The sequence below is a fragment of the Athalia rosae genome, chromosome 4 (genome assembly GCF_917208135.1).
Source record: "Athalia rosae chromosome 4, iyAthRosa1.1, whole genome shotgun sequence".
In the NCBI taxonomy this organism is placed as follows: domain Eukaryota; kingdom Metazoa; phylum Arthropoda; class Insecta; order Hymenoptera; family Athaliidae; genus Athalia; species Athalia rosae.
This window is the reverse complement of record NC_064029.1, coordinates 9,826,804-9,850,950: the sequence shown is the minus strand read 5'-3', so window position 1 is coordinate 9,850,950 and position 24,147 is coordinate 9,826,804. Positions and strand designations below refer to the sequence as shown.

Genomic DNA, 24,147 nt, shown 5'->3' with positions numbered 1-24,147 from the left:
CAAATGACCCGAATCGTTGTCGCTGTATATTTTGCGAACCAGATTCGCACCTTAAAATTTTCTCTTTATCCGCGAAGATATGTTTTTTTTTTAATTTTTTTGCGAACGAAAATCAAGCGACTCGATACTGCGGGGCATTTCTACCGGGGAGTCATAGTTGCGCCGTTGGCAGTGGCACCGGGGTGCATCAGATTCGGTGGTGCATATAGTGAACTTTTTGTGTCTATTTTGGTGGCTCTCGCTGAGTTGATATTCAATCGATGAATCAATCTGCCCGTAGTGACATTGACGAGATGGAACGTTACGCGGATCTATAGTTCGTCAGGTTCGCTCGATAGCTCAGCGTGGCTAGAATCCTGCAGGACTGACTATGCGGGAACACAGGGGAACAGTGGTTGCCCAGGGTTCAACTATAGAAATCAGCCCGCTGAGGTATCCGGGGATAGTTGGATGGACATATAATATACGTATATGTGTGTAGAGAGATATACACCATTTCCCATCCCCCCCCCCCCCACCCCCGTTTCCTATAGCTACACCTACGTGCAGGTGCGGATGTATTAAAAACGGGGGTGGCTGTGGTCGCGTACCAATCATTCTCCCTTTTGGCTCTCACACGAACCACGAGGTCGTCGCCAACGTGGAATCATATACTATAGGGGGTTCGTCGACGCTGCGCTACCGGAGCAGCTTTCCGTGAAATTTTAATCATGTCGTCATTGGGGGTAGTTTGTTGTGATACGTTGACCAGACCTCGATATCCGACCGTTCAGTTTTCCAAAAACGTCACTACAAATTTAATGCCATTCTCACCGATCTTCGAATCACTCCCGTTCCTTTGTTTCAATTTTTTTTTTCCCACGGCTCGTATCGCCATCTGCTTTCCTAACGATCGAAAAATTAAAAGACCGCCACTCTGCTTTGGTAATTTTTTAAAGTCCATCGATTCTTTTTTCTTTTTTCTTCTCGTTTTTCACCGCGGTCGATCAAACCGCGCGGGATATTCCGTGCCATTTTCACTCATTTCGTTGTTACCTTATTCGGCGTTCGGTTTTTTTTTTTTTTTTTTTCTTTTCGTCGTCGAAATTTATCCCGCGGTGTAAATTCGATATCCCCATAATTATGGGGGGCGATGAAATTACAGCGATGGAAAGTGAATGGGGTCTTTTTTCACTCGCTGAAAGACACAACACACAGTTTGGTGAACCGGATAATCGAAAAGTCGGTGTATATTTAATAGAACAAATGATATTTATTTGGTGACACATTTCGAACAGTTGATGATTTCAATCTTATTAGATAATATGTATAATACGCTGGGGCAAAACACGACGAGGACAAATTGCGATAAATATTTATTAAATTTATAACAAATTTCCCATGTATTCGTAAACGTGAACAATGACGTCGAATAAATTCAAACGCTCCAGACCGATCTTCGGACAATATAATTGTTATTCGACAGAGCGATATCAGCCGATATTTATGAGGTGAGATTTATAATACATGTGTTATATATAATTCGCGGTTATTGTCCAATCTCGCGATCTGCCCCGAGAGAGAAACGTTCTTATTTTTTAATTACATTTTACATACCCTAAATACTACGTACAATATATTCAATGAAATTTTAGCAGGTGCGGCGGGTAAAATATTTACATCGAGATATATATTTTTATATATCAATGTTCGAGCGCGTGCGATACGAGGGCTGAGAACCGGAAGGAAGTGACCGACGAAAGAGGACGATTTTTCGAGTATTCAAAAATTCAAGTACTTCCGAAAACGGACGTTACATCGTCTGGTTTTTCGGGGATACGCGTTATTCGCGTAGAGCGCGAGCCTCGGTTGGATCCTTCCGTTTCTTATCCCTCGACGCACGTGGAACGCGACGTTCACCTCATTCATTAACCCTCTCGACCGAAACGAGCGATATACTTGGACGTAACCAAGTGTCGCAGTCTACGCGATATTCAAACTCTGCATCAGCCTTCGTTACAGACGCATCAATTTACGCACGGTTCGCAACGCCCCACCATCGATTACAGCGTTGAGTTACGCATCCATCGCTCTCCTCGAAGCCTTCAGCTGTGTATAGTGAACTGAGTTCACATTTCACCAATCTAACGCTATGCAGTATACCTCCAAGTGCGCCCGCTCCCAGCTAATTCTATATGTCACGAATCAAACACGACGAAATACAACGCGACGAAATCCGCGATTTTCTCACGTCTGGCGGTCACGATCGAGTCATTTCATTCGTTTACTTTATTCATTTATTTCTTCTTCAATTAATTTTTGTCGTTCAGGTGCAATATATTGATTATGATAATTATTACGTGATCATGATCCACGACGTAATCGTAAATGTCGATAATTAGTTTATTACATATTTAGACAGTGTAATCGGTCATTGATAAACCAATAATTAAATATACACCTCGGGGAGGAATATCCTGCGATTATAATGCTATCGTCCTACATGTTTGCATCTATTTGGAAGGCAACGAAACTCTTCCAATATCAATTTTTCACCTCTCTGATTTTTCTTTCGAGTACGTGTCCTAGAGTGCGGTATCATCTCGCTAATTATAGTGACACTATTTAACGTAATACGTTCGACAGAAATTTTACTTAAAATTTTAATATCATACACTCAATATAGGACGTTATTTATTATTTACACGTTACGCAGTTTAAAACCCTGGTTAGTCCTCGAATCTCTAGTGAATTTCGTTTTTTTTTTCGTTTTTTTTTCTCTTTGTTTTTTTGTATCTCGATTAAAGTTATTTCGTTTCCACTGTCCATCACGTACGAAGAAAATTATTTATGCGAATATCTCGATTCCGAAGAGCCCCCGTTTTTTCGAATTCCGGGAAAAATAGATTTCGGAAGCTCTGGCTTTCCAACCCTTTGTCGACGAAAAATCTTTTTTTTTTTCCCCCAACCGTAATTTCAACCCTTTGCGCGTGTGTTGCGGATTATAAATTAGGGACCCCGTTCGCTCCGCTAATAGATCGTCTTGCGGGTCCGGAACGCGAACGGTATCGTCGTTGTGTGGTACTCCGCAGGAGTTTCGTACGCACGATTTTCCAGCACGTAGAATTCCATAGCCTCGTAACCCTCGCCTCGATGCGTCCGCCGGACTCTCCTCGTCTCGACCAACCTCAACCACGACGGTCACCTCGTCCACCGACGCGTTGCGGGGAAAACTCAGCGACCACCGTGATCTAAACATCCCTATTTCCTCCTTCGAACTTCCCCGGAGTATTTCAATCCCGATGATCCCGAACAATCTCTAATAATGGAAAATCCGGTTATCTTCTACACCACCGTTTCCACGTGGGCCTGGTCTACTTTCTTCCGCTCGTCGTTTCTTCTCCTTTGAATGCGCTTAATAAGGTCTCCAGACGTGGCGAGGTTTCGGGGTCCTCTCTCGCCTCGGTCTTATGGTCTCTCGGTCGACCTCGTCCTCCTTTCTTCTCGTGGTGAGATCTTGACCTCTGCTGAGGTCCTCCTCTCTGTTTTCCTTGTCGCGATTTCGTTTCGTGCTCAGGTCTACAGTTTCCTCGAGTCTGATTTTTATCGTCAAGTCTCTTCTGTGATCGATTTCGTTGCCGGGACTCGATTCTTCCTTGATATTCTCGACGTTCGGTTGCAATCGGATGGTCAATTCCTCGGTCGGTCCGCGAGTGGAACCGCCGTCGTCTTCGTCGCTGCTGGGCGACCGGCCCGGTGATCCCCTGGGAGATTCTCCGGGCGACTCCCGGTCTCCCGTTGAGGATTCTTCGCTCCCCGAACGCTCCCGCCTCCGACCCTTGTGGATCCTGATGCTCAACCCTTCTATTCTTCGGTCGGACTCGTCGTCGACCTCGATGCTTCCCTCGGGACTCTCGGAGCCCCGGGATCTCGCTCTGTCTTCGCCATCCCCCGTCTCCTCTGTTCTGTCTTTTTCGCGTTGCGGAGCGTCCTTGGAACTACCGTCGGGACTCCCGCTGGAACCGCGAAGCTTGCGAAGCTCCTCCAGTCGTATTTCGGGCCTCTGAAGACGCTGATGGGCGACGCGTAACGCCAACGCGTGCCATTCCGATTGTGAGAACTGATTGTAAAACTGGTTGTAAAACCAATTCGGTTGTTGCGGCCAATTCGGTTGTTGCGGTAACAACGGACCGAACAACGAACTGAACAGCGGATTGGGCGCGCCGAGAAGCGCCGGATGAAGACCTGTAACAACGAGTCGGACATAACGTAAGAGTCGTCAGCCGCAAGTCCATTATTATTTCTGATCAACGAACGAAAGTAATCACCTTGAAAATGATGATGAGGCGGATGGTGAGTCGAAGGACTCGAAGTGGCGTTTGTTGGTTCGGCCGGGGGTGTAGGAGCCGCGACTGCGGCGGTGGTCAGAAGTCCAGGACCGTTCCCGGGGGACGTTGTCGGACTGACGTCTCTAACGGACACCGTAATTGGTCCAAGATCTCCGGCGCGAGATGACTCTGCAAACAAAGCGAAACGCTGAGGAATCGATCGAGACGAGTGGAGAGTACGCGTATCGATCTTCGAATCAATTTCTTAAGCCTTCGACGATGATCTCGTTCGTAAAAGAAGTCGATGTAATTTCAGCTAAGGTAATAGGAATAGTGGGAGGTATTTCCTTACCCGTAGTAGCGGGCAGTCTTGGCGAGCGCTGCTCAATAGCGTGGTGAAAAGGGTTGAAAGCCGAGGCGCCTCCAGACGGGGGATGGGAATGCGAATGGTGGCCGGGTGGCGGTGGAAGACAGTGCGGGGGGAGACCGCCACGAGGGAGTCCGCCCCATCCACCGGCACCGCCGCCGCCTCCAACGCCGTCCAGACTCAGGTGTTGCAACCCTGAGAGATCAAACAAAATACTTATTAGCGTAATGTCGCCCACTACGGATGCTTCGATCTTCGCGACGATCCTCGATATCTGCAACGGAACAGCGTCCCCCTAGCACTCAACCCATCCGGATTACATTTCAGGAAATTTTACATCGAATTTACGTCAATCACTTTTTAGCTATTCCCAAAAGCGGATCGAATGTATGCCAGTGTATATCTAATTCATAACCGTATAGGTTACAGCGCCAATGAACATCTCATTTGTAGCCAGGCAAACAATGAAAATTTTGCTTCATTATTCGCATATTGGATCGCCACGGGCTAATTGCATCGGCTCTAGTCCGTTTCCTGTTTGACATGTGATTATACCAAGGGCGAATGTAGACATCTTTGTCCCACTTGGTGTAAGCACGAGCTTTTTGGTTCGAATCGGATACCGATACGTTGTTTGTTTTTTTCGTTGTTTTTGCTGATTATTTGTTTATCAACACTTGACCATGTTGAGACGTAGGTGGTACGGAGCAACTTCCGCGTCATCGATCTCGTAGCTTTTACTTTGATAAGTCCGAATGAAAGGTAAGGTCCGTACGTCGAGTTTCTATGGAAAAATCTTTATCGGTAGGAGATTATACCGTCATCTGTATAAGAGCAGTTTAAAAATTCCCGTGAAAGCTCGAAAGCTTCTGCTGTGGAAGTTGCGCTATGGAGAGGGTATCACAGGGGAAGTTAGTGGTAGGGAGACATACCGAGCTACTGGTTCCTGGGCGTGACCTGCGGCGCTTGCGGCTGGTCGGATTGGTTGTCCGCAAACGCGCAGCCCGATGGTGGGGGAAAAAAGCTCGGGTGGGGGGGGGGGGGGGACGGAGGGAGACTTTTTAAGCTCTCTTTAAGCTCGGAAACAGAGAGGACACTGCTATCTGGCGTACTACCCCCGGCACGTTGTACCTATATAGAAATATAGTACTTTATGAGAGGATTAAGAAAACGATAAGAGCTTGCGACTTGAAAAGCTTCGGACTGAAGCTTACAAAGCGAAGAGCCTTCGCTCGTTTGCTATGTCATCTATGCTGTAGGACGGACTCGCGAACGCGTTACTGCTCTCGCTTTGGCATGTGAATTGGAGTACGTTTTCGCGAACGTCATATACCTACGCGCACACTACTCCACCAAATTTGTGTTCGCTAAATATCTGCAGAGATCAGTGAAATGCGGAGAGCTGTGTTCGGAGCATATAGTAGTTGATACGTAACGGCAGATTAATGGAAATTCACGTGCGGTTTGAAAGTAGTGAATTAATTAATTCTCGTTCGATTATTTTGTCTGATTTCGTAATCCATCTCCACTATATCCTCCCGCTGTTGTTTGATCTACTGGAAAATTTAGCTACGGTAGTTCAGATGTACGCTTCGTTTGCTGCATCGACTCGAATAGAACGCAGTTGCAGCAACGACGGTACATCAGGTTTTAGCCAAAAGAAACCGCGCTCGGTATTTGAGAAATTCAAGTCCAATCGACCGTTTTATCATTCCGTCTCACGCGATTTCGATTCTTGCTACGTTCCGATGGGGAACTTTTTTTCTCTTCACCTCGCGCTCGGATTTTGAATATTCGCGGATTCATTAGCCCGCGCGTGTTGCCGCCTAGAGGCCGAATTTCTCCGACAGCTAGGCACTTGAACTTCAAATTTGAACCCTCAGAAGTTTCACCCTTCTATACTGCTCGTGCCACACCAGCTAACCCAAACTACCCGTAACATATTTTCAATTTAATAAACTTGAAAGCTCACCCTTTCGCTTGGAACCTGCAGCTCGCCAAGGGTAGGGGCGATAATTCCGAAAACAAATGAAGACTAATGAGGGGTGTGAGGAAAAGGGTTCGCAAGGAGAGCCGTAGGAGAAGAAGACGAAGACGGAGACGGATACGGAGCAAGAGAACCGCTACCCTTTAAAGGGTGAGAAATGCTAAGCTTAAGCGTTACGACCCCATGGGTAGTTTCCTCCGGTAGCTCGGCTGCGAGCTAAGCTATCGCGAGGGGTCCCTTTTAAGGGATGACGTATTATCAACTATCGCCTTTCCAACGAACATCCCGCTCACCTCTTATACCGACGTGAAAATTCACCTAACTTTATAATCGGGTTGTCACTCGTCGAATACCTGGTCAAACGAAGTCTGTTTGTCGCTTTCGATCATCGAATGAGTACCGTGATTCTGAATCAGGTGGAAATGATTCGATAGGATTTGTCGTTGTTCCGGAGGAGGGACGTTGGATGTAGCGAAATGGGATAAGAAACCACGTGTTGAAGTGGGGGGGGAGCTTTTTTAATTAAACCGGTTGAAACCATAATGAATTATCCAAAAATCCTTTCTGGGTAAACAGAAAGCTGTAGGGGCTAAGACTTCCCGTGTTTTAGTTGAAAGGCTTTAAAGAGGTATTAAGTGAAACTCCGGAGGGTCCCAAAAACCTAAACCCAAACTGAACTGTAAATCCGGGTTCTCTTAAACTCCCGAATCCTAAAACACATAATAAATTAATTCTCGTATTTTCCAGGCTCTCACCCGAACGTCCTTATTCTTATCTATTTAAATCTATGCAAAATAGGCGCCTAAAACGCCCTTCTTAAGGTGCTAACCCTTGCACAACGAGAACGCCGTCGCTCTTTCCTCTCGTCGTGCTCTCGCGCGTTCTTCCGCTAGTTATGGGGGGTGCGGTGTGGAGGTGGAGGTGGAGGTGGGCGCGGAGACCGGGACCGGGGAGAAGGGTGCGAGGGGGTGGCAAAGGGAGTCTTTACTCGTACCGAGCTCAGGCCAACCCAACCTGACCCAACCTCGTTGCTCCTGTTCTCATTATCGCAGCGTAGCAACCCCTAAAATGCCACCCCAAAAGGTCCCTCCTACTGTACCAGCAAGTGTCACCGGTAGAAATTTCAGGAAATGGAACGGTACGTGCTTCGCCTCGGGTCACGTGGTTCGCGGCTTTCTTTCAACCCGTTCCACGCATCTGCATTACGCGAGAATGGATGAAAAAAACCCAAAGAAATTAAGAAGAAAAAGGGGGAAAAAATAGAAAAAAAAAAATATCCCAGACAAAGGAAGTAACCAGATTTTTCAGTGAACCGATAAAGGAGCGCGAAGCTGCGTCCCTGGTGCGGTGGAAGCAGGATAACGAGTACGAAGAATTACGTGTGCAACGTAAACGCATGTATAGGTATGTAGGTGTACATACAACCTGCGCATGTATATCATATGGAATCGAAAGTGGGGGGGGGGGGGTGCTCTCATTGTTACCGCGGCAGTAAACAACCCTCGGTTGTCGAAGCAGACCTGATTAAACCGAGGAAACGAAATGAAAGACGAATAAAAAAGAAAAAACAAAGTGAAACGAATGAGTAAAAGGAACGAAACCCTTACGCGTCCTGTCTTATTCTTTGTGAAATTTGAGACACGGGGTTAAGACGGAAAAGTTGTAGGTTGCGGAAGAAAAAGAAAAAGAAGAAATGAACAGCCCTTGAAACGGCGGGATTTTCTATAAAAAATCGTCTCGGGCCTATGTTGACGCCGCTTACGTGTGTCAAAAAAGTCGGGAAACCCTCGCGAAGTGTTCCTTTTCAAAGAGGAATTTTCTCCAGGAAGAGACAGAGTCGGACTTTTAATTAAATCGCTCTCGTACGCGTGTACAGGTATAGGAGATACCGATCTCCCAAATCTGTATGCGTGCGCTTCTTTTTTTCTTTTCATTTATCGCCCGCCGCAGCGGCCGCTACGCGAAATACGAACCCCCTCCCCGACACGTGATGCGACGAGTTATTTTTCTATCGATGTTCTTGACGTTTCTGCGAAGGCGAACCCTCGTCGGGTTCGACGCAAGAAAAAGCAAATAAAAAACGAACTGAAACAAAGCTCCGTGTAAGTGAAAACGTGAAAAGTTCTCCTTTAAGAGCGTAAATTTATTGCAAAGCGATCCGATCCAAGCCAGAGTCGACAGTTTTAAACGCGCTCCTAACAATCTCCCCCAAATGAGGTAAAGGCCACCTTATTGAAACAGGGGTTGCGATTTTTCCGCCCCTGGAGGCGGTTAATTGACACGGGAGGCTGGGGGAGACGGAGGGCAGCGAAGGGCCACACCAATGGGAACTCTTGTTAACTTAAACCTCTCTTCCGGATTTTTCATCCCCTTAGGAAGACGCCGAGTGCCTTGATTGGGGCGTTTTTACTCTTGGATTTTAAATTGGACACAAACGTAGGTATACAGGTATACAATTTTATATCCCTGTGTTAGTCGTATATACGTATACGAAGGGCTTTACCCAACTCGAAACGAATCCTCCGCGCTTCGTTCGAGATAATTTTTTTTCAATTACTCAACGCGTCGCACACCCAAATTTACGGAGTAGAATCGAATACCTGTTCCTAGAAACTAGACGAGAAGAAAGTCCTAATTTCGCGCGGAATTAAATGTGGGTTCGGATGAACTTGAGAGAAAGACGTTTCCGAACGCAAGAATGCTGTTCGAATCAATGGGAGGCAGAGTTTCTCGTTCGCCGATGCAACACCCTCGGGGGTGACAATATTCTTAGCATTTGTGGAAACCCCTAGAATTCGTCCCTGCTGGCTGCACTGAGGTGGGCCGAACGAAATTTAATAACAAGCCCCTAGTTACACCTCAATGGACACCTTAACAACCCCTGCTCGGGTCTCCTTTATCAACCCTTGGCGCCGGGATCTAATAAACCACCCCTTGAAACACACCCTTACTACACCGATGATACCCTCTTGGGATCACACGCGAGGATGGCTCGGGCTTCGGATCGTGAAGAGCGGGAGAAGGTGGCCGTCGCGACGCCCGTTTCGTAGGGGTGGGTCGTCGGGGGTGCCGGCGGGACGTAGTAGTGACCGCTTCGAACTCGAGTGGACAGCGGCGCGACCTGTGCTCCAACCCCCGAACTAAGCGACCGAAAGGGTTCAACGGGTAACGCGGTGAAATTTGAACATCGACGAAATGCGAAATCACCTCGTCGCCTCTCCTCTCCGCTCCCGTCGATTGGCGATAATTTCGTACTTCCATACGAATGAAACCGAGGTCCGAATTCTCCGAATATTTTCTAACGACTGCTTTTGCGCGGTAGAAAATATCCTCCTCCGACGACGACGACGACGACGAAAGTAGGTGGGCTTTGTTCGGGCCCTCTGCCGGCTCGATATAGCCGGTACGGTTATCAGGGAAATTGTAAATTGCGGTGGGATTGAGCTCGCGAATTTTCATCGTCGCTGGCGATTTTGATCGTGGATCGGGGAGCGGATGCGGGCGCGGGTGGCGGTGAACGATGTGGATACGGAACGGTAGCGTGGGGGAGCGGGAACGTGGCTCGTCGAACAGAGGGTGTGTTAAGCCGCTTATCATGCCGAAACAATACACTGTCGGTGCACCAATATTACTTCCCACTCGCCGAAACCCGCTTTCGTCAAAATTTTCGAGTTCTAACCGTATTCTAACGAAATGGAGTATCCGCTTCCGAATACGCTACCAGATTTTTCACCGAATAAAGTGATGAAAAAAAAAAAAAAAAATGGGAGGAAAAAAAATCAAGAATACTAAGCGTTGTTCTTCTTTTTTTTGTTTTCATTCGTTTTCGTTTTTGGTCAACTATTCGCGCGTATCGGAACTCGTACAGCTGGTGAAGTAGATTTTGGGCTGCATTAAATTTCAGCCGGTTCAACGGACCGATTTCAAAAACTAGTAATTCAAATTTGGTTTATTATTAAAATATAACTCGTTGTAATTTGACGTCATATCAATTGGCCCAAATAAATTACATCGGATCGAGTACCGCGCGATTAATTAATGACCAGCGAAACACCGTGAAAAATTCCTTCGTCTTTTTTTTTTTTTTCTTTCAAATCCGATTCGAATACCTGCGATTGAGATCGACTCAGCCACCACAATTCATTTTACCGGGAACGTTGAATGTTTCGCCGAATTTTCGGAAAGACTGGAAAAGCTCCGTCAGCGTGCCGCGTGCCCGAAGAGCTTCGCGATGAACGCGCGGACATGAATTGGAAAGACAAAGTTCCATGTAGTTATTTAGCAAAAACCCCCCCGGGCAACAAAAAGCCCGACTTAATCAGACTCTTCTCTACTTAGACTGGAAGTCAAAACTCAATTTTGACTACGAAGCGCCACCGTTGCCGCTCAATTTTGACACCCTTCGCGGGACGAGACTGACTACCGGTGCGAAGCGTCGAGTATCGTCGCCTCGCCTTCGCAAGGGCTGCAAACTTAGTTATCAACGTAGCCCAGACCAAGACGTCGTTCCCCAGTCACTCGGTCGTGTAACTTTCTATATTTAGTTTGTCAAGGAACACGTCATTCCCGACACCTGTCAACGGGAAAGGTGTCAATACCCGCGACTCTCGAGATCGTCGAGACAAAACGCTCCGCTCTCCTCCCAATAAATGAGAAATAATTCCAAACTCACCAGTCAATTTGAATCCCAGATGATCCTGCGGGTGTCCGAAGGTGAAGGGACGGGGCCCGAAGTGAAACGGATGGAAAGCTTGATGTCCTGTAACAGGACAATACGTGAATTCTCCGCTAGAATACCGGAAATCGTTTGATTCGTAATTAAACCAGATCACCGCTCGGCATTCCGTCGCCTCTTACGGTGCCCTTTGTAATCGCGAATCGGTTCGTGTAAATAAAATTGATACTCACTTGTTTTCGACCTCGGTTCTCGCGGGCCGTCGACCGTAACCTTTATCGCCTTCGACAGCGTCGCCACCTGGGGCGGTGAGGTCTGCAGCATTATCGTGAGGGTGAAACTTTTTCCTGTACATTGAAAAAAAATTTCTTTCACTCTTCGGCAAAAATTATTCGCAACCTCCGAAACAAAACGTTATCCAAAACGTACGTGTTCGGCTACGATATCGCGAAAGCTCGAGTGTCGGCCGTGCGAGGGGAGGGAAATTGCCGAGGACCCGTATTAACGTACAGTATGCGCTTATGGCATTAGCATATTCCCGCTGGTCACCCCCCGCCCTCCCCCGTAAATACACCCCTCTCGACGCTGCGGCGCCGTCCGACTACCCCTTACTTCCGGCACATTTATGTTTTGTTTCCAGCAAACGTTGTGTACGGTGCAACGCGCGCTACTGGCTGCACATCCTGAATAACCCACCCGATTCCGCACCGCTCGATTGATACCGCGACGTTGAAGAAATAAAAAAAAAATATCAGTATACCGGTATTCCGTTGTCCCCCTCGCCCTCGCCATTCCGCAGAATTATTCGACTAACTGCGACCTGTAACGGACGCGCGACAATTAGATTCGGCGTCCGATGTGTGCTATGGTTGAAATTCTGCAGAGAGTTCGTTCGGGAAAGTTTGGTCGTAGGGATACGCCTCGGCGGACGATGTGAAATCTAAAATTTACCATTTTCTGATGATAAAAAGATTGGAAAGTGCGGATGGAGCCGGGGGGAAATGGGAATAAGTACCTTGCGGCCGTGTGGATTGGATTTGAATAATAGAGAAAGAAGTAGTAGCGTTGCAGCTCGAGTCGCCGCGAACCGCCCCACGTTCTAGCGGCTTGCGGCACAGCCGACGAAACCTAAGTTTAGCTCGCCGCATTTTTATGCTTTTTAATTCTTTTCGCGGTTGAGTTATGGCCCCTGTTGGAATACCTCTCTTTCTCTGGTACTCCCAACTTTTAACTTTCATCCCCGGGATCGTTGACTTTTTATTCCTCACCAGAAGGATTAGCGTGTAATTGCGAGAATTATATACCAATTCCGAACGGACGGTCTTAACCGTCTCAACGAAGATATTTTCCCCCACGTAAAATCCATCAACTTTTAAAGCTTGTTTTGGGTTCTCGTCTCTTTCGCATCGAAACCGTAACGTTTTCTTTCCACCGCCGAAAACGGCGGCGAATAACATGGCGCCGAGCCACGCGAATAAAAGGATAGATTTTACGGGGGGACGAGGGCTCCTAGTATCTTCGCCGTGAACCACGACATTTAACAGCTTCACCGCGTAGCCAACGCGAAATAAAACCAAGTAAAAATGAAGGGAAGAGAAAATTCACAATATCCATCTGCGAAACGTGAATATCGCGGTGCTCGCGAAGCGTTGCGATGGATATACGCGAGATCGAGCGACAAAAACAAAACAAGACGTTGGAGAAAAAAAAAAAAAGACGACGAGGACCACCGAGAGATGGAAAGATGAGATAAGCTGAGAAAACGGAAGCGGGTGAATCGCGGGCGACGAGTTGGTAACGTCAGCGACCGCTTTGTCACTATCTCACTTTGTCACCCTCCCCTACGCCCCCGCTGGAACGCGTATATATATATATATATATTTTTTTTTCCTCAACTCCCGTCAGTTTTTACGCGGAAGAAATTCGCTACCGTATGATGGATCACGCGCGCTCCAGAACTCAACGACTCGCTACGGTTGTATATTATACGTGGCACGAAAAAAAAAAAAAAACAAAAAAAAAACAAAAAACAACAACAACTCCTACACCGACTTCATTTAATCAAAACACACGCTCTCGCCAGTGGGACAAGCCCGCAAGATTATTACACCGATAAATAATCCCCCCCTAGTTCGTCGAGGTATGCCTACGAGAATCCAAACTATGCGAAATTTTGTTTTTTCATCGACGTTAATTGACGTATGTGTATGTCGTTGTTGTTGTTGGTGTTTTTTTTTTTGTTCGTCCTTCGAAACAACGCCGAATTCAACCCACACGCGCGCGTCGCGCACGACTCCGTTAAGTATATCACGAGCACCGAAATTGCGGGGGAGTCGTTCTTCCAGCGTGTTACACATAATGCCTCATAAACACCCCGAAATGCCACCCCTCCTTCTCGCCCATTCCCTTTCCGGTACCTACACCCCCGTTCCCTTTACCGAATGCCACGCAACTCTGGAAATCGCTTTTCGTCCCCCACCCCCATCGGGGACCACCGCAGCGATAAACTTTCGCCTTGTTAGGATTTCGCGACGAGCCTCGGCACAGAATGAGAGAAAACGTCGGGATCGCTGAGAAAATCGTAGAGTCACCTACGTAATATCGTAAATGCGGAGAAAAAAAAAAGAAAAAAAATACAGAAAAAATAAAGAAAGAGAAAACGATGATAATAAATAAAGTCTCGAGGGAAAAAAAAGAGAAATAAATAAATAAAATAAATAAGTAAAACGTTCCTCCGTGCTCGTTCTGGAGAGATTCCAAGGGAGAATTCCGACGTTTACAATGTGGCGAATAAAGTACCCCCCCTTGGAAAGATCGCATCGATTCTGTCTGCTTATACCAATTCGGATGTATCTTCTGTTTTACAGTCTAGACGTTTTTTTTTTTTTTGTATTCCTCTTGTTTTTTTTTTTTTTTCTCAGATATATTTATCGTATCGTTTCTTTTTACGTTCACCCGTTTACGGATGTTTGGCTCGCGGGATTCGCGCAGTATATTATAACCTTTGACGTTACGCGTGGATCGATGTTTTAGTTATTTAATTTAATTTTCTATCGTTGTTTCGTCCGTAACGCGTTGAACGAGAAACTCGGGAAGGTCCGAATTTTAATAATTACTGCGGGTATCTTAGCGGGGCCTCGGGCGAGGGCAGTTTATGAAAACGTCGGCATTCAAGTTTTGAACAATTTCATATTCACCCCAAGTTTACCCAGGGATCATACAGTGTTAAAAACTCCCCTGTTTGCCACCCGAGCTAAAGGAGGCAGAGAAACGGGGGTGTGTTTGCCACTGCTTCAGTGTTATTTCAGGATGTTTGCAGTGTTTTAAGATTCTGACGTTTTGACTACCCGAATCGCCGTTGAGGGACAGGTACACTGAATTGCGTGCGGGAATATTTGAAAAAGATTCACATAGGCTGGGATCGGAATATATATATGTATATATAGCAGCGCGTCGGACGACCTCCGCGCACAGGGGTGGTCCTCGTACGCGTTTGCGAAAGCAAAAAAAAACATCTCATTGAAACAAAAAAGAAATTCAAAAATTAATCGAAACAAATAAGATTATTTTCGTTTCGGGGGACGATTCCCATATCCCGGAACACCTGTCGATACATTCGAATTCCCCGTCGGTTTGTCTAATTGAATTTGAATTTCTGAATAGCAGCCGACTGTGGAAAATACCGATAAATTTTCAACAACAAGACGTCAATCCGGGTCAATCAGTGATTACGAAACTGGAATCCCGGGATGATTAATCGAATACGTTTCACCGGGGTAAAATCAACCGGATCCAACGAGCCGATAAAAATTACAAATCGCGACGAGAAGTTAGATGGAATATCAACTCGATTCGGTGCAAAAAATTTCTGGACAAATTTCCTTTTCCTCCCTACTCACCGTTTGACAAATCTTGACCCTTATGAAATCATCGGACGAAGAGTCTCACCGGTACAATTGATGTAAAATAATTAATTTATGAAACTCATCTGCAATGTCAACTGACCGTAAAAAAAAATGAACGGAAATCTCTGGGGCGTAAAGAGCGGCCAGACGTGAAGTGAGGCGAAATCGTGGTGCAGAAGAAAAAAATAGAGCAGAAGAAAACGAACGAAGAAATTAGCAGATCGAAAAATAATCCGCAGTTCGTGTTGAGCTCGAGTATCATACCTTACACGTTAGAGTGTTGTGAATCGGCAACGAAGACGCAGTGAAGCGTGACGCGCGTTTGTAGAAATTTCTGCACCAATTCTACGAATTCAGGTAGAGATGCCTCCGCGCTACGGATTCGTTTTACTTTTTCACCCCTTCGGCACAAGGTCCGCGTCACCATTCGAATCCCCACCGCCCGATCGCCTACCCTACGACTTACGACCGGGGAGGTTTTTAACTTTTAATTGGGAAAAAAATTACACTCTGCGACGCTTCTTTCGTACGCGAGTCGAACGTATTAAACAATACGAGAAAACAAAAAAAAAAAACAAAAACGGTCCGTACATACGCCAGCCACCCTGCGCGTCTAATAAGCGCCAATTTCTGATATATTTTAATCAAGTCCGCACAGTTGTTACGTGAAACTTGAATTTCACCCGACGTTTTTCCGCGCGTTCTTTGATCCGTGAGAAGATGAAGCGGAGCAAGGAAACGTGAAAAAAAAAGAAGAAATTTATAATCAAAAAAAGAACAAATCGAAGGTGGATACGGCGAGCAGATTTGCTTTACCGCGACGACCACCTCGTTAGTCGTTACCGTGCGGACGTCTTCTTTTTTTTTGGTTTTTGTTTTTTCTTCCTTTTTTTTTTTTTTCTTTTTTTCTTTCCACCCAGAGCCACAGGTTGGCCGCCGATTCACACGTCCAATCATACCAACACTCCCGAATCTCGGCGCCCCACACCGACCACGGGTGACACTGGCACACTCGCGGAGGAACCCCGGGATGAGGGGTTGAAAAAAATAAAAAAAAAAAAAAAAACAAAAAGAAAGAAGATAAAAAGGGCTGGTTTTTTTAAAGGGCGACAGATTGTACGTCAACCCTTCTCAACGTGGACAGTTCTTTCGAGTTATTAAATCATTCAGACCCATACCTGGAAGAGCTTTTTACTTTTCATTATATATATTTTAACCAGCATCGGTGGATATATGTGTTCAGGCATACGTACTCGTAGTATATTATGTATATTCACGTTGTATGTGCTCGATTATCACATCGCATTTACGAAAAAAGTTCATTTACTTCCACCTTTTGTTTCATACAACGCGATCATCATTTTATCTTCTATTTTCCGTCATTTGATAATGCAGTTTTTTTACTTTGAAGAAGAAGAAAAAAATTTGGTAGAAAATAGAAAAAGATGTTAATAACAACAGCGACGATTTCAGGCGTTTGTTTTACGTATTTGAAATTTTTTCGATGCGACGTGCGCGCGTGTACGCGCGTGTACGTGTGTACGTAGGTACATGTGAAACGTCGCGACGTTCGGAAACGACATTATTCAGGATCTGGATGGGATATAACTGTCGATATTGTAGTAGCTGCTAAAAAATCTCTTCCCGCCGTACATACGACTCTACTTTAAACTGCCCACGAACAGCAGAGAATCGTACAGACACCGTCATAAAACATCAGTAACTCCGGTATTTATGCGATCCGTTCGTCGTTTTTTGGAAGTCGCGCGATGCGCCGCTGTACGCGGAATATGTTCTGTTTCCATAGTCCTCGGAGGTTGACGCTAATCCTCGACGGTCGGAGGTGGAATATGGCGAAGCACTGCAGAGAACGAGTCCAGGGATAGGATTCACGGGGGATGATGTATATGCCCTGCGTCGCTACGATAATATTTTCCGTTTATTATAGAGCTTCCGAAACTCACCGGAACTCACCAGATTACCAACAATTTGTTCTTTTTTTTTTTTTTCTTCCACCGTTCTCTTATTGTTCTTTAGTTACCTACATTTCGGATTCTTTCGTCAGCGCGACTGTAACTATAGGCGCGGGATAATTGCCGCAACCCCGAAAAAACCGACCCATTTATAGAAAAACCGCAAACGAAAATTAAACGGCCGATCGAGTGTACCGGGAAACTTTATATTCCATTCGATACGCGCATCCGACAGCGATACGCATGAATAAGCTATACGTGCCTTTTTTGTACGCGTTTTGACCGGTTCGAAAAAGTGAAAAATTCGCTATAACTCGAACATTTCGATTGGGTTCGGTTGGCGGATTTCGATTTTCACCGGAGAATCGAAAAAATCAAAGGTGAGCGAAAAAGCGAAAAAATACTTGATATCGTTTGGCGAACTTCGACCTCATCGGTGGAACGCTAGTTTGATTAAATTGCGGGATGATCCTCGGTTTTGTTCTCAGCAGAGTTCAATTTACCATGGTTCATTTACACGTTTGGAGGCTTTATTCCTATTTCAAACAATAAGCTGATTGATTATTTTTCTCCTTCCCACCCACGTCGCGCCATGAACGGCGAGGAACTAACGTGTAAATTCTCACGTAACTCACAGTTTGCCGTAAACAGTTACAGGCTAGATTTTAAGAACGTTCGATTAAGCAGGAGTCCTCTGCGCGGCGTACGCACAATACGGTACGAACCGTCAGCGATGACGATCGTTGTAAAAGCCAATGGCCCGCAACCGCGTATGACTACGGTGTAAATGATTTCGCAAGTCGGTTCGTCGCGACGCGTATAGGTGAAGATGTAGCGAAAAAAATGAGTAACGTTGCTCCGAAAATACAATTCAGATTTTCGCCCCGTGAAATTCGAAAAAAAAATAAAAGAGGGACGCAACATCGAAATAATTTTTAATGGCACTCGGTGTCGTTACTCTCACGAGCAACGTAGCGTTTTTTTGGCGAAAAAACGGGCGACTACGTTATCGTTTCTAAAACTGATCCCAACATCGAAACGCTGTAGCTGTAACTACGGCAAACAGATTAAAAAGAATAAATCTTAAATTTATGTTGTTTGTCGCGTCGTATCGCGTCCACGTACTCCGTTGTCTCGCGGCGCGGGTATCGGACGAAAATCGGATTCGCGTCGGGGAACGAACCATTCCCAAATGTTATCAATCACGTCGATGAATTATCGGTAATAAGCGTTCGCTGTGCAAGATTTTTAGCCGTAAGCGTAACTTCCGACGATTCAATTTGACGGCAACTGCGGGGATTCCCTCTTGTTCGAGCAACGGGTCGAACCAGATTTCGGTCGACTCTTAACCACCTGAACCCGTTTTAATTAATTTCAAATTAATTAGTTATATTAAACATATTTATTGACTTTAAACGAATTATTACGGCCGGCGGTGCGCGCAAAATCGTGAAACTGATCTAGTCTACGCGGTCATTCGTCGAGAATCGATCGATCGCTTATACGTGCGTCGACGTAGATTCGAATTTGCGATTTTCGTTTTCTCCCCCCCCCCCCCCCCCCCCGTCCCCCCCCACCCTTGTAACGTATCAACGATATGGTGCACCCATAACTACTTATTTGTATCCAATCCCTGCGATCGATACGACTCGCAAGGCTTATACTTTACGTGTCTATAACTGTAGACCTGAACTAGGATCGTCTCACCGGTTGATAGTTAGGAGATGGCAGCGGTAATGCAGTAATGAGAGCTTATTGCCATGGAAACCAAAGCCGCTTACAGTCAGCCACTCGCCGGAACAATCCCTATTCCAAATAATCGATTCCCGCACCGAAGAATTCCAAAATTGTTTTATTGTTCTGCTGTAATGTGCGAATTTCCAAACAGACTGTCGACGGACGTCGCCACGGCGGGTGGACCCGCCGTAACGACCGAAAATTTTCATTTCTTCGATTTCGAATGGTTTTTTTCACCGACGTTAAAAACTGGTCCGATTTTTTACTCAGACAGTACCACGTCAAATTCGTAGGGAAACGAGACGCTCACCGTGAAATAGAATCGGGAGGGACGATTCAGAGATCACATTCCGTTTTCAACTCGCCTATCGACCTGAAATTCTGGCAATCCGAGGCTAAGAGGTTGGAAAATGTCTCTGGAACGTGGACCATTACGGTTGACAGTTAAAAAATCTGAAAAAACCCACCCCCCACCCCCCCACCTTCCTCGCGTATACTCTGCTCTCCTTCCCTCGTTCCGAAGAGGGTGGTTTTCGTCGCTCATCGCGTCCCCCGATCTAACTGCAATTTCCTTTTCCAATTTACCATAAACAAGCCGACGGCCCCATCGTTAACCGATGCCGCCTACGCCTACCGCGATATCTTCCCTTGCTTATTTCTTCGTTGTTGGATGGAATCTTCTACTTACATCTCGAAAATACCGATAATGAAAGCGTGGGACTCGGCTGATGATGAGTAGAAGAAAAAAGAGAAAAACAAAAAAAAAACCGCTATTAAAAAATCTGTTTGAAAGCGATCGGTTTGAATAATTTCTGTCGACCGGCGTATCGCAGAGGAGAGGGGCGAGAGGGTTTTCGCGTAGGGAGAAGAAGACGTTGCGTTTTTGTCGGGAGAGAAATAAATGATATCGGGAACCTCGGGAACCCCAATCTCGAAGGTAAACGTCGGGGTGTCGAGTCGCTTCAAAGAAAAGTACCTTACACCGCGTTCGCAGGAGCTTTCGACCCCGGAGCGCTTTCTTTTCCGACGCATTAACTACTCGTAATGGCGCCGATTATTACGATATATTATTCACGTGCCACGCGCGAACCCCCGGCTTCTTTTTTCTTGAGGGACGAAGGCCCGGGCCGTTACTCTAGCAAAGGAGCGCTGAATTATTGACGAAGGTCTGGAATTAAAAATCCTGTGTCCGCCGACAGACGGACGGATGGCGGGGGGTCTTCGGGTAGCTCCAGTATTTGTTGAGTGAATTAAAAATGAACCCGAATAAGAACCGGGTGATAGAGAAACGAGGCCATCTGGGAACCCCCTTAATGTACCCGTTCAATCATTCATCTTCATCCATAAATATACGTATGCATGTAGCCCCGAAATCTCCATCGCGCGCGAGTCACGCGGATACGTTCTCAAGACGCGCGAGTCGACTCGTTTCCGTAACGTTTTGCGAATTACGATTTTTTATACGTATATAGATATATTTTCTTTTTTTTTTTTTCAACATTCGACAACGCTCACCTCTTCCACTTCTGCCGACGAACCTCAGGTCGTTGAATTTGGCGACCTGATTCTTCATGAGGGCGGTCGAATTTCTGAGCTCGGCGCAGCAGTTCTCGTCGTTTCCAGCTCTCACCGTGACCAGAGTACCGTCGCCGACCTCCCCCAGAGCTACCACCTTGAAGGCGACCGGCAAAGTCTTGTTCGACCTCCAGTGCGACGGTAGAACCGTGCAGACGACGTGAGGACATCCTTGATATAAAGGGAAAAAGAGCTTTTTTTCTAAGAATTCACCGAAAATGCAATGTACGTAATTTCAGATCTCCATGGCCGCGTAGCTCCGATGAAAAGGTGCCCTGGAAATGGATGGAATTGAATTTCAATGTCTCACCGGTTCTGATCAACTCTCCGGGGTGTTCGGCGAGCAGTCCGTCGACGGTGCGTTCGACGAGGAGATCGGCACTGGGCGGATAATCAGGTAGATGATTTCCGCTCTGGGCGCCCTGCGATGGCACCTCGTTCGCCAGGTGCATTCTACGCCTCGAGTAGCCCCGTGGCCGACGACCTCTTGTGCTGGCGCACGCCACGGTTGAGTCTCTGTATTCCAATCTGAGAGAGCGATCCTCCGAACGCACGTCACGCGAAGGATTCGTCATGAGAACGAGGTGCGAATGTACATTCCTTCCCGAATTAATTCATCGCACCGCGAACTTCGAATCTCGATGAAAAGATTCTTCGGCGGAGGTTCCTAAATTATCGTTCGAAGCTGTTTTTACCGTTTCTCAAATGTTCGGAAATTTGAGGACGGAATCGCCCCGGATGTCCCTTATTCGTCGAGGGAATTCGATTGGTGGGATCGGCGAAGACGGTCTCCCGGAGATTCCTCGGATGGAACGAATACGCCGACGATTACCGGCGTTTGTGAAACACCAATTTCCTCAACCGGTACCAACGCACCGATATATCAATCTCTTCCCTCGGGAATTAGATTTGTTCTCGAACGAAACACTCGGTCGTATACCTAGAGGTATAACGCGTAAAAGACGCGATCGGGAGACTCCTGGTGCTCCTCCTTCGGCAGCCTTTGATCCTTATTTCATTATCCTTAGACAGAGCTGAGCGCCCGTTTGCAAATTCTTCAAACTTGACTGCCAAGTCGCGGGGAAAATTCGTTTTATTGGAATCGACGAGATTTCTGATCTCCCTTCTTAGTATTTTTGCTTCGTTGATTCTCCTCTTTTACATCCCGATATCCCGCACATCCTCCTCCAGTTACACCGGAATCTTTTCCCTCCTCTGTTCTAGATCGCCGCGATATTTTTACTCGCTTTAAAATCGGCAAGAAATTCAATCTCCGATCTTCGCTCGACTATTTGCGATTTTTGTACCACAAGTCACTTTGTGCACAACACTTTTCTGCCGTACGATATAAAAGTCAACGATTGCTAGTTCCTTTTTTCAAAAATTTCAAACTTATCGTCCTTCCACATTTATATCTTGTTCCAAAATCACCGCGCACTTCACACACTAATACCGCGGAGGTGGCGAAAACGATTGATCAAAATATTTTTCTACCCCGCACAAATTTTTACCGATACAGATCAACGGTCACTGAATCTGTTCGTAAATATTTCAACGCGTCGCAAGAGAAAAATTGAACGGTGAGGAAAAACCTCTCACGAATCGAAGAGCGAAAAAAAAAAATAAAAGAAATTATCGAACGTTGCCGAAGTTTGAAAAAGTGAAAAAAATCGAATGCAGAATCTTCGCCGCGACGTCCGGTCGAACGTTATCTTCGAAAACTTGAAACGAATACCGGAGCAACGTGAGCGACCGTTGAGAAGTTGTCACGGGTCCAAGTTAACCGTAGGACGAGAATAAGGGTAAGTCTTGCGGCCAGTGGTTGCGTTTGGGTTTGGCGGTAGAAAGTGGCGGCTTCTGCGGTAGAGGTGCGCGGTGTGGTTGCGGTGTATTTTTGAGGCCGCCTCCCCCGACCCCGACCCCCGACCTCCTGCCCCCACCAACGTCACCTTCCTAGGCGCCGCGACGCTGGCGGGGTTGCTTTTTCACGCAGAGGGGAAAAATCCCGCGAGCGGGGAATCACCCTCGTGGCACTCGCGTTCTCACCGCGACCAAAACTGGTGCGGGATCCACTCACTCTGACGGCTCTCTCTCGCTCTCGCGATTGTTATCCCGATTTTTGTAACAAATTAATTACGTCGTTATAATGATGATGGTGATGATCGTCCGACGACTACGTACCCATTGCGATTATTCGTCGGGATATTTGTTTATTTTAACACCGCACTTTGCACGATTGTATATGAAAAATTTTACACCGCACCCACAACTGTCTATAACCACTCGAAACTGGCGATCGTGTAAGTTTAATTTTTGATCGTTCGGATGTACCGTTTCGAAAAATTACAACGATCGGTTTTTCTTGTTGATGCACATTTTCGTTCACACGTACACTCTTGTCTCGCACAAATCTGTCCGATTTTTAGGTCCCACCTTTTTTTTTTTGGATTTCACAAAACAGACGGTGTTTTTTCCCTGTTAACTGAAAAAAAAACCGAAATTATTTCGAATTGCAAAACTGCTATTTTTTTCTGTCGACGACTCTTTTCCAGTTTCATCTACAATATTAAACTCGAATGGATCGATGCGACGCAAAAATCGATCGGTTTTTGGTACAGAGATTTTTTCTGTTTTTCCATTTTTTTTCCCATTTTTTTTATTTTTTTTTTTCAATACTCGCGAACGCTTTTTCAGATTCCCCTCGCGCAGTTTTTATGTTCGACAACTGTTTCACGTCCCACTTGGAACAACACTGCGAAGAAAGGAAAACAAAGACAGTTGAAACCCTAGTTGCGTTTAGCGTGGAGAAATAGGGGTGCGCGTCGGTGGACGGGGGACGGGGACGTTAAGGGGATGGGTGGATCGGGGTGAAAATGGGGAGAGAGAGCTCATTCTGAAGCTATACACTCCGTTAACGATAACTAGACCTAGTTGCTTTCGTCATCCGAACGTCGGCACGGTCATAATGACAGAAGTAACGATCGCAAACACGAAAAGATAAAAATTTTCAATCCCCGATCAGATGACGACCGTCGATTACGCCGGGCAAAATGAATTTCTTCGACCAATTCAGCCACCGTACGAGCAATCCCTGTTTCGAAACAGAGCGAGGGTTTGGAAGGTTGACGTATTTTCGTTTTTTTTCTCTTGTTTTCTTGTTTTCTCCTCTATTCGGAGAGGAGTTGCAATATTTTCACACGGATAGAAAAAGCCCCGTCGCGGGCTCTCCGGACGGCTAGTGAGGTACTATTGATCATATACGATCTGTACGAAACCGGAGGCATCAGAACCCTAAATGAGAACCCCCCCATAATCCACCCCTACGTGTAACAATACGTGCCCCCCTGCATCGCGCCCCCGGCTGCCAAAAAGTAGTCGCGCCATGAAACGAGTGGGATTCTCTTCTCCCCACCAAAATCGTCGATTCTCAGCTCCGTCAAACTTTTGCCCCGCCGCCGACGCGACGCTCCGCACCACCGCTACCGTTGACGCTGTTACAGATACTGAACGATCATTCAAAAGGTCCGTCATTTTATGTCACGCGTTCAATTTACCCTACGAACCTACCCCGCATCACGCAAAGAGTCCTCATTGAAAGCCTGCGAAACGTACGACGCACGT

The 24,147-nt window shown here is 46.3% G+C and overlaps 1 protein-coding gene across 2 annotated transcripts; it reads right to left on the bottom strand.

Annotated features, from left to right (window-relative positions):
* Positions 1 to 1,888: 1,888 nt before the first annotated feature.
* Positions 1,889 to 23,735, bottom strand: LOC105684395. Of its 2 annotated transcripts, none has more exons than XM_025746592.2 (7): positions 20,837 to 23,735; positions 20,467 to 20,697; positions 11,570 to 11,683; positions 11,334 to 11,420; positions 4,660 to 4,869; positions 4,308 to 4,496; positions 1,889 to 4,224 (listed from the first exon to the last, which is right to left on the bottom strand). In XM_025746592.2, the coding sequence occupies exons 1-7, from the start codon at positions 21,099 to 21,101 to the stop codon at positions 3,395 to 3,397; spliced, it is 1,926 nt and encodes a 641-aa protein (XP_025602377.1). In that variant the 5' UTR covers positions 21,102 to 23,735; the 3' UTR covers positions 1,889 to 3,394. The 2 variants fall into 2 exon arrangements, with proteins under 2 accessions (XP_025602377.1, XP_048509556.1); XM_048653599.1 differs by having other exon boundaries at positions 11,334 to 11,411; positions 20,837 to 23,734.
* Between the last annotated feature and the right edge of the window lie 412 nt (positions 23,736 to 24,147).

Excerpts from the sequence above, each read along its gene's own strand:
- LOC105684395 (XM_025746592.2), bottom strand. The coding sequence starts at position 21,101 with ATGACGAATCCTTCGCGTGACGTGCGTTCGGAGGATCGCTCTCTCAGA. Across the intron at positions 20,698-20,836 it reads CGGAGAGTTGATCAGAACCG|GATGTCCTCACGTCGTCTGC; the intron begins GTGAGACATTGA and ends CTTTATATCAAG. Across the intron at positions 4,497-4,659 it reads AAGACTGCCCGCTACTACGG|AGTCATCTCGCGCCGGAGAT; the intron begins GTAAGGAAATAC and ends CTTTGTTTGCAG.